General features: G+C 31.3%; 2 protein-coding genes across 2 annotated transcripts; both read right to left on the bottom strand.

The window, feature by feature from the left end:
• Window positions 1-89: 89 nt before the first annotated feature.
• On the bottom strand, window positions 90-8,647 carry LOC105435107 (beta-galactosidase-like). The gene is made up of 3 exons (XM_011654506.2): window positions 8,627-8,647; window positions 3,618-3,659; window positions 90-2,495 (listed from the first exon to the last, which is right to left on the bottom strand). The coding sequence occupies exon 3, from the start codon at window positions 2,400-2,402 to the stop codon at window positions 90-92; it is 2,313 nt and encodes a 770-aa protein (XP_011652808.2). The 5' UTR covers window positions 2,403-2,495; window positions 3,618-3,659; window positions 8,627-8,647.
• Window positions 6,219-16,153, bottom strand: LOC101221244 (pleiotropic drug resistance protein 1). Its single transcript, XM_031883432.1, has 24 exons — window positions 15,744-16,153; window positions 14,676-14,796; window positions 14,477-14,565; window positions 14,063-14,147; window positions 13,757-13,916; window positions 13,283-13,359; window positions 13,010-13,063; window positions 12,816-12,906; window positions 12,390-12,691; window positions 11,887-12,168; window positions 10,654-10,970; window positions 10,415-10,575; window positions 9,999-10,099; window positions 9,756-9,894; window positions 9,594-9,659; window positions 9,310-9,422; window positions 8,701-9,033; window positions 8,295-8,585; window positions 7,977-8,060; window positions 7,748-7,881; window positions 7,429-7,656; window positions 7,106-7,277; window positions 6,773-7,027; window positions 6,219-6,667 (listed from the first exon to the last, which is right to left on the bottom strand). Exons 1-24 carry the CDS (start codon window positions 16,049-16,051, stop codon window positions 6,410-6,412), a joined length of 4,221 nt encoding a protein of 1,406 aa, XP_031739292.1. The 5' UTR covers window positions 16,052-16,153; the 3' UTR covers window positions 6,219-6,409.
• Window positions 16,154-17,215: the final 1,062 nt, after the last annotated feature.

The following is a 17,215-nucleotide window of genomic DNA, read 5'->3' as shown; positions in this document are numbered from 1 at the left end:
TAGAATTAGATTCAATGAAATAATAATTATAAAATATTGTTTTACAAAAAAATATTACCTAAAAATTCATATGTATATTTTACAATAACTCAATCATGTGAACAAAGTGCTTGAACGGCCAATTTTGCATATGGGTATGCAACCTTGCTCAATTTGAATAAATTTGGAGATATATCAATTGAACAATTTTTCATACCAATGCAAGCCTTTTCCACTATTATAGTAGTACTCTTTGTCACATCCCACAAGCCTGACTGAAATGAACCACATTTTCCTTCTGGATGTCCATAGCTAGCAAATTGGATTTCGGAGATGACATGCCCTCCTTGGCATGATAACTCTAAGGTGCTTCCTTCATTAGCATTTCCACATATAGTTCCAATAGTGATGGTTTGAACTGACACCATTTGGGGATTTCCTCCAATTTCTTCAAATAAAATTAATGTGTTTATGCTATCATTCATAAACGATCGTGGAATGTGATACCATCTTTGAGAGGAATTTCCACAGTTTCTAACACATTTGTTAGGGTTATATGAACCTTTGTAGTCACAAGTTTCACTGCAACTATCGTTACTAGCAATGAAAGAAGGCCAAAATCGCCCTATGCTTCGTCCATTTACCCAAGCTTGACCTTTTCCCATTCCTTGCATGTCCAATACTACTGGGTCAGTTCCTGAAGGGGTTTTAAAGGTAGCTTTAAACCATGTCATTCTTCTTCCAATAGATTTTTTATTTAGTGTGCTCCATTTCGTTCTATTTGAGAACATTGGGTTATAAAGTTGCTTTCTTTCTCCATTTAATCCAACCTTATAAGACCATAAATTTGATGACAAATCAGTTGTAACATTTCCATCACCAATTAAATAAATAGGACCTCCATCAATTCCTGTTGGCACTGTGTCATAAAATGCATCATAATTCTTTAGTCCGACTGTGGCACTCAAAAGGGTTATAGTATTGGTTCCTAATTTCAATTGAATAGGTTTCTCAAACACAAAACTTTGTCCATTGCTCCCCCATTGTGATCCAATGTATCTTCTATTTATGAAAGCATGAAGCACGTGACCTTTTGTATTCACTTGGAGCGTCAAATTTTGAAGTGAAGATGTCGTATTGGAGTTAACATTTGTCATATACCACAAGTAGTCGCTGGAATCAATAGTAGCCCCTTTTTGTTCCAAAAGAAGGTTTGCCTTAAATGTGCCATATCCTTGTAGAGTGTCTCTCATGGGCTCTGAAGCCCAATTCCAGGAGAGTTTTGCATTTTCCTTCTCATTTTGCTTCTTAAAAAATAGAGATGTTTGAGAACTAACCTTTGCAGTGTTGAAAATCTCTTTGTTGCAACCATCAAGAATGCTCACAGACCAAGCTGGTAAAAAATATTTTCTATCCCCCAACATGTCTACAATAGCATCATTGTTTTCATCAGCATTACTCAAAAAACAGAATTTCTCTCCAGTTTCTAAGTTAGAGAATTTCGTAAATGTTACAGAGCTACCAAAGTCCTGGTCTGAGCGGGTGCTGTTAGTGAGAATCTTCTCTCCCAATTTGATTGATGCATGAAGTTGTTTAAGATGTCCCCATTTCGGTTGATTCAAGTTTCCATATTCATCAAGTGGGGCATCATAATCATAGGACGTAGTGATAAATGGACCTCCTGATGTTCTTCCAAAGTTGGTGCCTCCATGATACATGTAATAATTGTTAAGTATGCCACCGGATTGAAAAAATCTTGCCACCGAAAATGCCACATCTTCTGCAGTTCTATGAGGGTCTTTGTCACCCCATTTCTTAAACCATCCTACCCAATTTTCAGTAAACATTTTTGGGCTGTTAGGATTATTAGGAGTAAAGTTATCACAGTAGAATCCATTACATGTGTTGATGATAGGTTGTGGTGCATCGCTTTGTTGGCACATGATCCATGGAATGCCAATATTTAGAGATTCAGCCATTTGAGCGCACCAATTGATGTATGTTTTTCCTGCTTCTCCATACGGTGTCATCACATTTCCATACTCATTCTCAATTTGAGCTAATATTATTGGTCCTCCTTGTGATGCAAAGAGGTTGGCTTGTTTACACATATTAACTATTTTTGTCGTGAAAGTCTGCATTTCATTCTTGTAGACTTGATTATTTGTACGTAGTTGGATTCCAGGCATATTGTGCAACCATAGTGGAAAGCCTCCGTAGTTCCATTCAGCACACACATAGGGACCGATTCTCATAACTACATAAAGTCCAGCCTCTTGGATAAGCTGAAAATATTTGATAAAATTTAGATGTCCAGAGAAATCGTATTTTCGTCGATGAGGCTCATGGCGATCCCAAAAAATGTATGTCTCAATTGCATCAAGTCCACCATCTTTAGCCTTTTGAATAAGATCAGGCCACATCTCTTCTGTGCTGCGCGGATAATGAATTGAACCTGAGAAGATAATGCGACGTTCACCGTTGATAATTATGGCATTTGAATCATAGGAGACATTATTTCCTATACAAAAGGACAAGCATGCCAAAGTGGCAGCAAGGTCAAGAAGAAGCCATTGAAACAACTTAAACATCTTTAAATTCAAATTGTTTGTTTAGTTTATTTGATTTGTTCAAGTCAGTGTTTTTTATATAGAGAACCCTGACGATAAGGTGAGAGTTATTTGCAATCTATATTTGCAAATAGGTTTGTTGATGACAATTTTAAAATATAGAAAAGATACGAATGAATTTTCCTGGCAAAAGTATGTCCTCATAATCCTAATCAGTTTATGGTTTCTAAACATAGAAAAATTATATGCAAACCAACTTTTACTGGCAAATTAAACCTTATTATATACTTAACTAACAAGAAAATAAATTGTCAGCATGGATTTGATATTTATTTAAAATTTCAAAACATCCTTGCTGACTTCTCTAAGATGGACGTGTACTGATCATAGTTATTCAGGGGTTATATAGGCCTTCATCAGTTGAACTGTGTGGTATAGAATTAATATGAGGGTGAGTTATAGGAAGTTTGTGCTAATTGAACTGCAAAGTTAAGGAATTAAGTTGAGGTGTCTAACCCTTCAATTTTATACATATTTTGTTAAATTTATAATAATCAATTCAGATGTTAATTATATATTCTCCATTCTTTTTAAATAAAAACCATTGTACTTGGTGTACATATATAAAGTATACTCTTTTAACTTTCACATTCGTGGAATGCATGAACTTAATATGCACACAAAGAAAAAGTTGGTCATCAAGGAGTTGATTGGCTTTTTATGGCATATTTATGTCAAACCCCAGGTTTAAAGTTTTAAATTAGGATGATACTATTTAATTATTTTTAATGTTTATGCATGGAATAGGATTTTTAAATTATAAAACAGTCCACAGAAGTCAATTTGACAATTTTGGAAATCACTTTTTTAGATGTTTTATATTAGATTAATATTTTGAGTTTATTTAGATCATTTTAGTTTGATCAGTTGATTTTTTTATGCTTTAGTGGCCGAAAAGATTAATCAATTATTACTAAAGTACAAACTATTTTAGGGTTGTTACTCATGATATATTAAATGAATTGAAATAGAAATTTATTCTTAAAAAAGTTGAAATAGAAATTGGATTAATTTACAACAACTATATATAATTAATGGACTAATCAAGAACTAGTTGTGGTTGTCTTAGTCTATTGATCTAATTAACTATAATTTATAATTAATTAATTAACTAAACTACAATGTTATTGTGGATCCATTGGTATGGTGGTAGTTGGAATGATTTACAGGTTCGTTTATGCAAACAAGCCAATTTTTTAAGACAAGAGCGTGATTGAAGTAGCTTAAGACTAATGCTTCTCCATTTTTGGTACTTTATAGTCACAAACAATTTATTTCATGCCTAAGACCTAAAGTTAAAAATAATGAAACAAAAATTAAAAGAATAAGAAAATAATTAAATTTAACGAATAAGTATTATCCTAATTTAAAGAAATGTTTTTTTTATTATTATATATAAAGCATTAATTCTAAATTTAGTATTTTTAAAATAAAATTAAAAAAAAAAAGATTGAAAACAAAGCCCAATTCCATTATATTTTCCAAAAGGGTTCCAACAAAAAAGCTTAACCTCATTTTCCTAATATTTTCCAAAACAACACTTTCTAACTAATTGTTCTTCAAAATTAAACAACACTAATTATCCAATTCACCCTTCTTTTGCTCTTCAATCTTTATTGTCCTTTTTTACATTTTTTACTTTTTTTTATTTTTTTCCTAAATATATATATATATAAAAGTGTACCAAAAATAGCCAAATCTAAACTATTGTATACAAATATCTTTTAAAAAAACTATTTAGATTTTAGTAATATCTTTTAAAAAAACTATTTAGATTTTAGTAGCCAAATTTAAACAATCAAATCTAAATATGACCGTGTACTAAATCAAAATGATTTACCAAAAAAATCTTGAAAAACAATTGTTGAGATTTGACTATCCAAATTTAAACGATCAAATCTAAAAGAACATGGATTAAATATACTAAAGTACCAACTAAGTTATTACTAAAGTACAAACTATTTTAGTAATCCTTTAGATTTAATTACCAAAAAAATCTTCGAAAAAAAATAGTTACAATTTGGCTAGCCAAATTTAAACATTAAATCTACACAAAAGAATAGTCAAATCTAAACGATCGTGTATCAAAGAATATTGAAGAAAAAACCAAATTTAAACAACCAAGTCTAAAGGATCGCTTACCAAATATACTACACGTTGGGTTCAATTAATCATGGGCAATTTTTGTACTTCACATTGTGGGCTTGTGGGCTTTTTCTGTTTTCAAAATTGTTCTATACAGTTTAATTATTTTACCGTTTATCCTTTCTTATTTTGTTTATCTCATTCAAGTTTTCTCTCTATTTGATCTCTCTCTATGTCCATCCTTTCTTATTTCATTCATCTCATTCAAGTTTTCCAATGATTCCATATTTGTTTCATATTCTTAATTTTGTTTATGAAATTGTGAACTATAGAATGTCGGTGAAGTTTTTCGATTAAGAAAATTTACAATGAATGAAGTATATATGTCACATGCTTTCTTTCTATTTTGCATTTTTTTTCACTTTCTATTTCTTTCATTTTCTTCATATATACGACGTACTTTACAAATTTATGATTTACAATCATTATATTACATCCACTTTGTATTGTTTTTCATATATCGAAAGTTAATTTGATAAATTCTTTCCGTGTCAAAAAAAATGATTTTAGTTTAAATAGAACAATATATAATCGTATATATTTCAAATAATATTGTATAGTGATATAATGATTATATTACATCCATTTTCAATGGATGCATATGTATGTCTTAAATAATACATGTATATATTTTAAATAATAATGTACATTATTGATATAATTATATTACATCAATGGGTGATTGCATATGTATGTTGGAAAATTGCCAAAAATGGAACACATTTCACCGTGTTAGGGATTTTTCGGATTACTTTTTTAAAAACAAAAATTTTAGGACAAATTTGAGCTTTCTAGCAGGCCACAAAATTATATTAAAAAAATGAAATTTAAACACTTTTAATAGAACAAAAGGTTTAAAATAAAAATATGTTTGAATACATTTTCTCCAAACTACATGTCTAATTTGTTTGATTTGAACTGTTTCTATTAAGGTTAATTAGTATATAATATAACTATTAATCCAATTATATATATAGAAAGATATCTTAAGTAATTTTAGTTTATAAATCAATTTAGAGTTAGTTGTTAGAGTTGGTCATTGAAGAATATTGACAGAATTGTTCATTAAAGACGATTATCAACATTGGGTGTCATAGGTTGGTAGTTGTCTAAAGTTGAACGATAGGAGATAATTGCTAGATTCTAATAGTTGGAAGTGGTACTCAACAATGATTGTCACTAGAGAGTTGGTCGTCATGAATGGTGAGTAGAATCATTAACAAGATTTGAGGGAGAGAGAAAGAGAGGAAAATGAAGTTTCTTATTAACGTTCAAACTTCAATAAAAATAGTTATTCTAAAAAAGCAGCATGAATAGCTTCAAAGCACATTCTTGTTTTCTAGTGCTTAAAAAAAACATGAACGTTGCCAAATGGAACTTGAGTCGTTTGTACTTCTTATGTCAAAATGAATATCTAGATCTCTCTTCATCTTTTCTTTTCCATAGTAGGGGAGGGAAAAACCATTCAAACTCAAAACTTAAAATTTTATTGATGATAAACATGTATTCAAATACAAATCATATATACCCTTCATATTAGCTAGCTACAAAACAAATATACTAACTATGTTATCATTAACTTTTACAACGATATCCAAAATCTTTTACTTATACAAGCCTATACACAATTCCCCCAATAAAAGCAAATGAAATTATCACCTTCTTTGGAAATTAAAAATACTGATAGAGATGGCAAATGCAAAGGCAAAAAGAACGCCAAATCCAACAACTACAGAAACAGAAATGTCTAGAAAATCATGTCTAAAATCAAAGTAAAATCTCACAAATTCTTCCACTGTTTCACCAGTTTCAAGCACATCTTTCACATCTCCAAATTGTGAAGCCACTAATCCATATAATGTCCAAGCCACAGGGCAAATCCAATAATACCATATCCACCACACTGGAATCCTCTGTCAGTTCAAAGAACAACAAAACAAAACAAGTTAACAACCAAGTCTTAACAATTTTACACCGGTACGGAAAAAAAAAAACACAAAGCTGTAAATGAAACGTACCGGTTTCGGGACTACGAATCCTGAAAATAAATTCCACAATGCAAAGAAAGCAAAGGAGAGAATTGAAGCAATGTGATGATTTGGTGTCATTGCCACAGCCATCATCCCATAAAATGTGAAGTAGAGCAAAGTGAAGTTCATGATGAAAAAATACCAAAGGAATTTTGCAACAGTCCATTCAAATCCAATCATTGAGTACACTATGACAGTGTAAATCATTGCTTGGACCAATACATATGGGAGTTCAATCAGCACCTGTACATATGAGATGGAGTTATTGTTTCTTATATGTTAAACATGGATAAAGAGTTTGAATTGGAACAATATCGTTACCATTGCAAATGCGTACGGTAAGGCCGAGTACATTCCTGCTGCTCTTTCGCGATAAAATGTGGTTCGTTCTACGGCGACCACTGGTTGTACAGAGAAAGCATTCTGAACTCCCAAGAACAGAGTTGCCGTATACATTGATCCCATAGCATTGAATAGATCTTGCTGCCTTTTCCTTCATTACACAACTCAATGTTCAGTTCTCATTTCATTACAAGTTTCGTCCCATAACTTCTTGTATTATATTTCTGATTCTTAAACAGTAACGTCTTTCCATTTTCCACAATTTTAAAAGTGGTATAGTAAGTGTCGCAAAAAAAATTTACCTTTTGGAACCAAGATCCCAAAACATTGTTCCGAACATCAGCGCAATGATGATTGTAAAGAGTAATCTCACTGCCGAGTATGATGGGTTTCGCCAGTTAGACCAATGTTGCTTCCATAAACAAGCTACAAATTGTGTGTAAAGTGATCGCGAGTATTTCGTTGGGAAATATAGGTCTTTCGAATCTGGAGTCGGGCGACTCAATTCTTCGATAAGCATCTTGTTTCTCCTGTTCAACAATTTCAAAAACATCGATAGAATGTTAACAAATTTTCAAAACCATTTGTTGAGCACGATGTCTATGCATACTGATGAATTACCTATAAAGTTCTGAATTTTTGTACAAATCAGTGAAGTCAACCCCTAAAGCTAATTCCTGTGCTGGGGAAGTTACTTCTAACATCCATGTGGCAGGGTTGTACTGATCCTTTATTTGAGCAACTCCTTTGATTTCCTTGAGAATAAAGATGCAATTGTATCAAAGTTTATAAATAAAAGGTAAAAAGGAAAAAGTACTTTCAGAGTATTAATAAGACTTGGTAATCTTACCTCAAAGTACTTTATTAGATGAAAAGAATGGCGACCCAATGGACCAACATATATTTCTTGCCCTCCTGGTTTCATCAAGAACAGCTGCAAGAAATAGCTCAAATTAGAGCTTTAATCATCGTGCTCTTTGGAATTAGGTCCAGTTTGTTATAATCTCATCTGTTTTTAAGTTTTGGTTTTTGAAAATGAAGTTTATAACTTATAAACACTACCTCCATCTTTGGATTTCTTTGTTTCATTATATACCGTTGAAGAGGTGTTTTAAATTATAAGCAACGTTATGAAAAAAACAGGTTTGTTTTTGTTCTTAGAATTCACCTCATCAAAAGCTTCGAAGATGTCAATGCTTGGCTGATGAATGGTGCACACGACAGTTCTTCCAGTATCCACTGTGTTTCGAACTGTTCGCATGACGATGGCTGCAGCTCTAGCATCAAGTCCTGAGGTCGGCTCATCCATGAATATTATGGATGGATTTGCCACAAGCTCGACTGCAATTGTGAGTCGCTTCCGTTGCTCAGTTGAGAGACCGCTTTGTCCTGGCAACCCAACTAAAGCATTCCTCAACGTCTTCAATTCTACAAGTTCCATAACTTCTTCAATGAACATCTGTTTTCATTCATTTCAATAGAAAAAAAACAAAAAGGCACAAGCAGAGGATTACTCAAGGAACGCAATTCAAGACATACCTAACTTCAATAGAGATTGGCATAGTTCAACTTACCTTTCTAGTTTCGGAATCCACATTACGAGGCAAACGCAGCCATGCCGAGTAGAGCAAGGATTCGTAGACGGTAACATGAGGAGAATGGATGTCATTTTGTTCACAATAACCTGAGATTCTAGCAAATGTTTCCTGCTTCTTGGGATAACCAGATATTTTGATGTTTCCTTCAATGTAACCTCCTGTTTTTCTGCCAGCTAACACATCCATTAGTGTTGTCTTACCAGCACCACTCACTCCCATAAGAGCAGTTAAAACACCTGGCCTGAAAACCCCACTTATATCCTTTAGTAGCACCAATTTATCTTCTACAATGCCTTGATTTCTCATCTCCTACAAAAACCCCATCTCACATCATCAGGATAACAAAGTAATATACTTTAATCTATGTTTTACCTTCTCAATTTTTCTAAGGTAGTTCAACATTTTTCAGTTCCAAGTTCGGTATATACATAACAAATCGATCTAAGTTGACAGATGCTGGGAAATTGCGACCCAAGTTCTATGTTCACTAGATCAGGGGATGATTTTGAGTATACAAGTTATGAGGAGATATTTAAAGCTTTGTTATCCAAAACAATGGTATAGTTTGATTTTGATCAAAGTTACCTTCGGCATGTCAACAGAGTATGTGATATCTTCAAATGCAATTGAATGTTGCTCAAATGGAAGAATCATTCCTGTTCTTCTTTGGGTATTGCCTTGAAAATTCATTTCATTCTCTGAAATTAGTACAAAGCCCCATCAATTGATTACGAAATCTTTTCTAAAGAAAGATCATGAAAACCATGATAAAGGAATGTCAAGAAAACAAGTGTGGTTTTCTTATACAAAATGGTTAAGGAACAGGGACAGGGCTAACATATAACTTTGAAGTTATAACTTTTTCATACCTCTTTTGTCACCAACGTCAATGCTTTCTGTTTCCCCTGATTTAACAGCTTGACTCGTCCTAAATGCTACAAAATCAAAACTAAGATGTTATATGAAGCTCTTTCTTATGCAAATATATGAATATATATGTTATAAAGTCATATTGAGGTCGAGATAATTACGGTCGAGAAATGCCAATGCCAAAGTGAAGAAGAAGTTGAACAAAAACACATAACCAAGCAATGCTCCTGCACCAATCCAAAACCAATATGCATTTGGGAAGAATCCACGTGACTTCATAACTATAAGTCCTAATGCTTCCTGAAGAAAAAACCCATAAATTTTACTAAGAACGTGATTTTAAAGTATAGAAGAAACTCATGCAACAAATTAAACCATTCCAAGAACAGAATTCTAAGACTTACTCCCCAATTCTTTCCAAGAAACTCATTTACAACAACAGCATTTTGAGCATACATTATTGGTGATATCCAGTAGCCCCATGTCCACCATTTCTTAATGTCCTCTGCAAAAAAAAAAAAAACCAAATAAGATCGAAATCCACAAAATGGCTTTATTTCATATGGCTAAATTACGTGTTAGGATTTTGAATTTTGGAGGATGTCTAATGGGTCTTACCACTCTTACCAAACACTTTGAACTTTCAGTTTTGTATCAAATAGACAGCCTAAACTTTAAAGTTGTATAGTAGGTTGGTTAGAATTTTTTTAACGTTCTCCAAAAGTTCAACAGTCTATTAAACACAACAAAGATTTAAATGTGGAGACACTTGTTAAATACAAACATGAAAGTTTGTTTACAATGATTAGTAGGGTCGTACCTCGAGACAAGACAAAACCACCAAGTGCATAAAGGGTCAGGAGCGCAAAAGAACCGACCGTGTTTGCAACAACCATATTCCGACACAATGCGGCGATGAATCGGAATAGAGCAGAAGCCATTTGATTGACAAGTAAAAGCACCAAGAATTGCTTGAAAAACCTACAGCGTTTATGTATTTATTAAGAGAAGGAACATAATAATGACAAAAATAGAAAGAACACACTTGTATTTTCTAACCTCTCAATATTTGGATCAAATCCAATGCCATAGTAAGTGATTCCAACCCACAAAGCAACTTCGATAAAAGTAATGGGAATCTTGAGGATCCAATTAGGAAGAGAATAGGCCCATGAAGGATAGAATAAGAGATCTCTTTGCTTGTAAAAATTAGGAAGCTTAATTGTGGTTAATGATAGCTCTGATAATCCATTAAACATAACCATAATAACTGAGAAGAACAGAGCACCAGTGTATATTCCTCCATCCACAATGGTATCGTGGTGCATCTCTGTTCTTAGGAACACACTCATTGTAATTAGAGCCATTACCAATAGCTGGAAATTCCAAACACATCATGTTAGATGCATTGTAATTGTCTCCTACTCATATATATTAAATCACTTCTAAACTCAAAAGCTAAAAACTCAATATCCTACAAGTGTATTAACATTTTTCAATTTTGTCATTCTTGAGCAATGTAATCCTAATTCACTAAGGATTATGTCGTGCAATAATACAAACACATCATTAACCAAGTTTAGCATATCTACTATCTACCAAAGTCTAATTAAACTGGAAACTTTGAATAGAATAGATTGAAAATGTTAAATAATAGTCTTCAAGATTATTCAAGAAGTTTCTTACAAATCTAATTCTTAGCCATTGAATCGCGCACTTTGTCCAAGATTAAATGTGTAGTCCTTAGATCTTTTACATAATCCAGTGTCAATTTGTAACCATATTAGATGTTTTACATTGTTCAAGGTCAATATAGAACAATCGGCTTTGTTCGATGACCAAGTTTCTCTGGACTACAAATAGGTGGAGACTCATTATTTGCAAACCATCCCAAATCAAAAATGAGAAAACTTGATAAAATGGAGAGAATTTTTTCTTATAAGAGAGTTTCTTTATCCTTTCTTTTAAGAATGAAAATTTGAGTAACGAACTCCGCAGAAAAATTCTTCTTACATGTTTTTCACCCAAGTTACAATATATGTTGTTCTTTCTGGTCCATTCTTCTTCATTATTAGATAGCAAAATCAATTAATCTTCAATCTATGCTTATCCATGTTGTATCAGTTAATCATAAACTTTCAATTTCATCAACTTAAGTCTCAAACTTGACAAATTATATTATTTTGTCCTAACGAGATCACATAATCGAGGGTGTAAATTGACACCATTATTCAAGTTAGAACAAGGAAAACACATTGACAATAAAAATAATAAAAATAAAACAGTTATTACCTGAAAGAATTTGAAAATGTAGACAAATGAGTTTCTCTTCATAAGTAGAATCTCTCTGGAGAAACAAGCTTTTAAGAGTTGTCTCTTTCCAACACCATATTTGTGGGTTGTTAAAGCAGCTCTATGGCTCTTAGATTTATCAAAAGGAATGGCAAGTTCATCTCCAAGTTTTCTCCCAACATGGAATGATTGAAATGCTTCAGAAAATTCAAATGGAGTAACGAAGTTGTATGCCTCATCCTTGTTTTTCCAATATTGTTCTTGATCTTTCTTCGATGTCACCTGCATATAATCAATAGTAGGATTGAGTGCGATCATTTGAATCTTAATGTTGTTTGTCAAAGACATAATATCTTAATCAATGTAGTTATCATATGTAATTTTACACCGTTTAGGTAAATCCATTTTAGTTTTCAACCTTGGTTGTGTCAATTTGAATCCTTAAGCTTTCAAAATTATAAATCTAGTCCGTGGTCGACTTTTTAGAGGAGGAAAAAAGTTACCTCTTGAAGAAAATCAGCCACTCCCTTTCTTTCCGGACAAACAAACCCCATAGATTCAAAAAAGTGAAGCACTCGATCACGAGGACCTTGATAAACAATATGCCCATCCGAAAGAAGAATTATGTCATCAAAAAGCTCATATGTCTCTGGTGCTGGTTGCAAGAGTGAAATCACTGTTGTTGCCTTAAGTATGTGTACACATTGCTTCAATGAATTCACTATTTGAAACGTCGTCGAGCTATCAAGTCCGGTCGATATTTCATCCATGAATAAAGCCCTCGCTGGCCCAACTAACATCTCACCTGTGTATAATTTCATTTTAATACAAAAAAAAAAACTTTATTCAGTCCGTTCGACAATCATTTTATGTTATTCTTCTTTTGCTTTCAAAACCTTTCAAGATTTGAATGAACTCAGTTTAATTACCTGTAGTCACTCGCTTTCTTTGTCCTCCGGATATTCCCCTTATCATTTCGTCGCCAACCATTACATCAGCACATCCTTCCAATCCCAAAATCTATATGATAATTCATAAACATGTTCATTTTAAAACTTTCAATTTAATCTCTTATATATATATGTTGTAATATGAAAAATGAGATTAAAAATATATTTATTACCTTCAGGATATAATCTGTCACCATACTTTCTTCTTGACCTTCTGTTGCAGCAGCCTGAATGATTAAAATTCCTCATGTAATTAAAATTAGTAACACTAATATTTTTTAAATCAAACAACCAAATATATGAAAATAATATATAGTGTGTGTTTAAAACTCCTGTTTTGGCATATTAATTATGTTTGCTTCTTTAAAATGAATCAACTGATCAATAAGCTTCATTTTTTAAAAACTTTCCTTCCAAATAATTAATACAGATTAATAACGACTAACCTTCATGAAAGTATCAATATTAGGATCAGGCTTTATATTTGCTGCACACTCTCTCCTTGACAACTCTGCCAACATGTCTGCAAAAGTATATATATAGCCTATTTAACAATCTATACCTTTTTTTCTTCATTGACACTTTTTATTTTTTATTTTTGGGTTTTTAAAAACTTAACCGCTTACAAATTCTAAACATTTATTTTTGTATGTTTGTATTTTTTACTATGATTTATAAAAAGTGATCGTTTTGGTCCATTTTATTTTCAAGGCATCCAAATGACTTCTTTAGAGTTAAAAGGACTAAAATAAACCAAAAATCAAAATTATTAACATCAAAGTAGTATTTAGTATTCATATATTCGATGAGTCCAAATTTAAAAATTTAAAAACGACAAATGTATGTTTTTTGAAAAGCATATATAAAACAAAATCATTATCAAACTGAGCATATATAGACATATTAAATTCAAAGCTAACCGTGGCGTGAGCCGACACCCTGACACCGAGCAGCAAAAGCTAAAGTTTCTCGGACAGTCATTTCTCCAATATGAAGATCATATTGACTAATGTAGGCAGCAGTTCTCTGGGGTACAAATTCATTCATTCCATGCCCATTGTAGGTTACTCTTCCAGTTGTCTAAAATGCAAAATAGTTTTTGGATCAAACACTACAACTATATGAATAAAATGAATTGTATAAAAGTTTAGGGGGAGGGGGAAATGAAATATCATAAAATGTAATAGAAATAATAAAGAAGTTTAGGGTAGATATAATATTTATACTCTTATGTTAGGATCAAGCTTTCCTGCCAGTGCTAATAAAAGAGTGGTTTTTCCCGAGCTAGGAGGACCCAGCAGCAGTGTCATTCTGCCAAAAATAATTAAAACAACCCAATAAAGTTCTCTATCTTTATAAATACTTTTTAACCATCTCTTCTATCATTTCTTTTAAATATATTGTTTAACATATATATGTCTTAAATAAACTTCAAACCAACCCAAAAAAGTCAAAGCTACTTGCAATACCATTTGATCATATTTTGGTTTTTCTATTTTTCAAACTGTTCATACTGATCCACTTATTTCTTTTGTTAACTAATTTTGTTCAGAAAAAAGTGGACAAAATTACCATAAAATTAGAGTACGTAGAGACAGTAACTCGTAAATTTGGAAGTAATTAATTTTAATTTTCCCTACCTTCCAGGCTTGATAATTCCACTGACATTATGAAGGATTTTTATAGGCTTCTTTCCACTGGAAAACATATGAAGGTAACTCAAGAAACCCTTTGGAAATAAAAGCCAACCCATATCAGCCAAAATAAATAACATCCTTAATTAAGATTTATGAAATGATAATTAAATATTGATTAATTAATTTACTATAACAACTTTACCTCAACCATATTGAGTGTGAAATTAAGAAGTGTTGGCAAAGCTCTTGTTCCCACGTAACCATCTGCTTCAATACTCAAATGCTCAAACCGAACCTCTATTGTTGGAACTTCGATTCCAACTCTTGAAAATTTTAAACAAATAATTAAACCATATGAATTTTAGTCTTTTAAAATCAGCACCTAAATAATATAAAAAATAGACGTAAAAGAGATCGATACACATATATACATGGTTCTCTAATAATACCTCGTACTTAATTGTTCGTTCGTAGCGTCAAATAACTAGTTTGAGATACTTTAATTTTTATTTTAAAAATAATTTGAACGAAAAGTTAAATAATTTAAAATATTTAATGCATCCATCACCTTTTAAGGTTTGTGACCAAAACAATTTTGTAGAGATTAGAGAGAGTAGACTTTTGTTTTCTGCGGGTCAAAAACTTAAAAGCTAAACTATGAAAAATATTCTTTTTATCTTTTATTTGTTTAAATAAACAAAAAATACTCTTACATTTTGAAGTCACAAATATTATCCTTTCATTTTTTGTAAATGTGGAAAAGTAGAAACTATTTATAATTTAAAAAAGAAAATTTGGGACCAATAAATATGGCCATGACGACTACTACATCATTTCATCAATTCCCATCAAGATTTTGAAGAATTTTTACTCAATGCGTTTTTTTTTTAACCTTATGAAAATATAAAAGTAATATATTTTTAACTTTTGAACTTATTGAGTTTTTTTTTTTCAAACGAAGAAAGTGAAGAATTTGTTTTTCACAGATTAGACACTCCATGAAAATTCAACGGAGTAGTTTAATAAAGGAAAAAGATAAACTAAATTACAAAAAAGATCTTCTAACTTTGCCATTCATTTCAAGAGTGCTTTTAAGTATATAATACGAAAGATACAATATTATTATCTTTTTAAAAATTTGAAAACGAAACTAACATTAACATAAATTATTATCTTCAACCATCCATAAACATAAATTCATTGACGGAAGATGAGGGGCCGTACGTCTTGATAGAAAGAAAATGGGAAAAAAGAAAAAAGGAAATTTTACCTATCAAGACGATCCTGCAACTTGATCAAGAACTTTTCATTATCTTGTTCACCAACTTGGAGTAACATTTCAATCAAATTCTTCCTATCTTGAAACCCAAGCTTAAGAATATCAACTTCATTAGCTTCGCCATTCAAAGTCGTAACCAAACCTTTCCTCAAACGTCTGAAAGTTGGAAGCTTTTCAATGGCTGCCCATTTAAGTGCTTCTTCATCATCTTCTTCCCGTAATGAAGATCTTGAAAATCCATCCATTATTGATCTAAAACTTCCATTGCTTCTAAATGAACTCCCATTTCCCAAATCCATTTTTTCTCTTCTAATAAATTCTTCAACTTTTCATTGGTTGTTAATTCAAAATACCATAGACAAGAAGTTTCATTTCTTTTAATTCTTGGGGTTTTATAAAGGGGATGCTACAGCTTTATAGGAAGAGAGAATCGAAGATGAAGATTTTATTTAGGAAAAGAAATGGCAGAAACCAGCATTTAATGAAATTTCGTTTATTAGAAAAATATAAACGTGCAAAGTCGTTTATATTTTACACGTTTTATACAAAAAAGTGTGGAAGGAAAGTTGTCTCAAAGTTTAAAAATCCATTTCCATCAATATTTCTAAAAATATTATAAAGATTAAATCTAGATTATTAAATAAATAGTTTGTGATTTTTTTTTTCCCCGTTCCCCAGCAAATCTCAATTTCTTTGTATATGAGATAAAACTGTTTCGGGTTTATATGCTCTAATACCAATTTAATTAAATTAGACTATTATTTATTATTTTTATTTTTCATACATTTTTCTATGATATAATACAGATATCGATTCATATATTTTAATTTAATATCAGAATTTAAATTTAATAATCTTAACTTGTACTATGGTGGTAAAAAAAATTCATATTACCTTCACATTGTTTTTTATATAATTCATAAATTAAAATAATATATCATCAATATTCATGTCAAATATATGGAAGAGAAATAAGTATTGCAATATAGTACTAGAAATTTTTTGTGTTAGAATATGGTTGCAACTTTTTTTTGGCTTTCACTATGCTTTACAAGATTTTTGCCTTTTTCATACTTTATTATGAAAAGTTTCAATTTTGTGTTTGGACATGTATTTATGAAAATTTATGTGAGTTTGTTACATTAATTTAATTTATATATGATACATATGTATATATAATCTAGCTTAATTATAGAAACTAATTAATTACAGAAGAATTACTTTAATTCATGGTAGAGTTTTTTTTATCACATGATACATACTATATCACTGTGGTTAAAATCGAAAATCAAATCAACAATAAATCGAGTCGGTTAGAAAGTGAGTGACATGGTTTTTGTTTAATATATCATTAAAAGGAGAAAAAATTAAATTAACTATCATTATTCTTACCAATCATACTTGAAATGTATAATATATTTTTCAGTATTTAGAAAGACTATTATTGAATTTTTGAAAGTTGA

This window comes from Cucumis sativus, chromosome 3 (assembly GCF_000004075.3).
Source record: "Cucumis sativus cultivar 9930 chromosome 3, Cucumber_9930_V3, whole genome shotgun sequence".
Taxonomy (NCBI): domain Eukaryota; kingdom Viridiplantae; phylum Streptophyta; class Magnoliopsida; order Cucurbitales; family Cucurbitaceae; genus Cucumis; species Cucumis sativus.
This window is presented reverse-complemented; position numbering and strand designations above follow the sequence as displayed.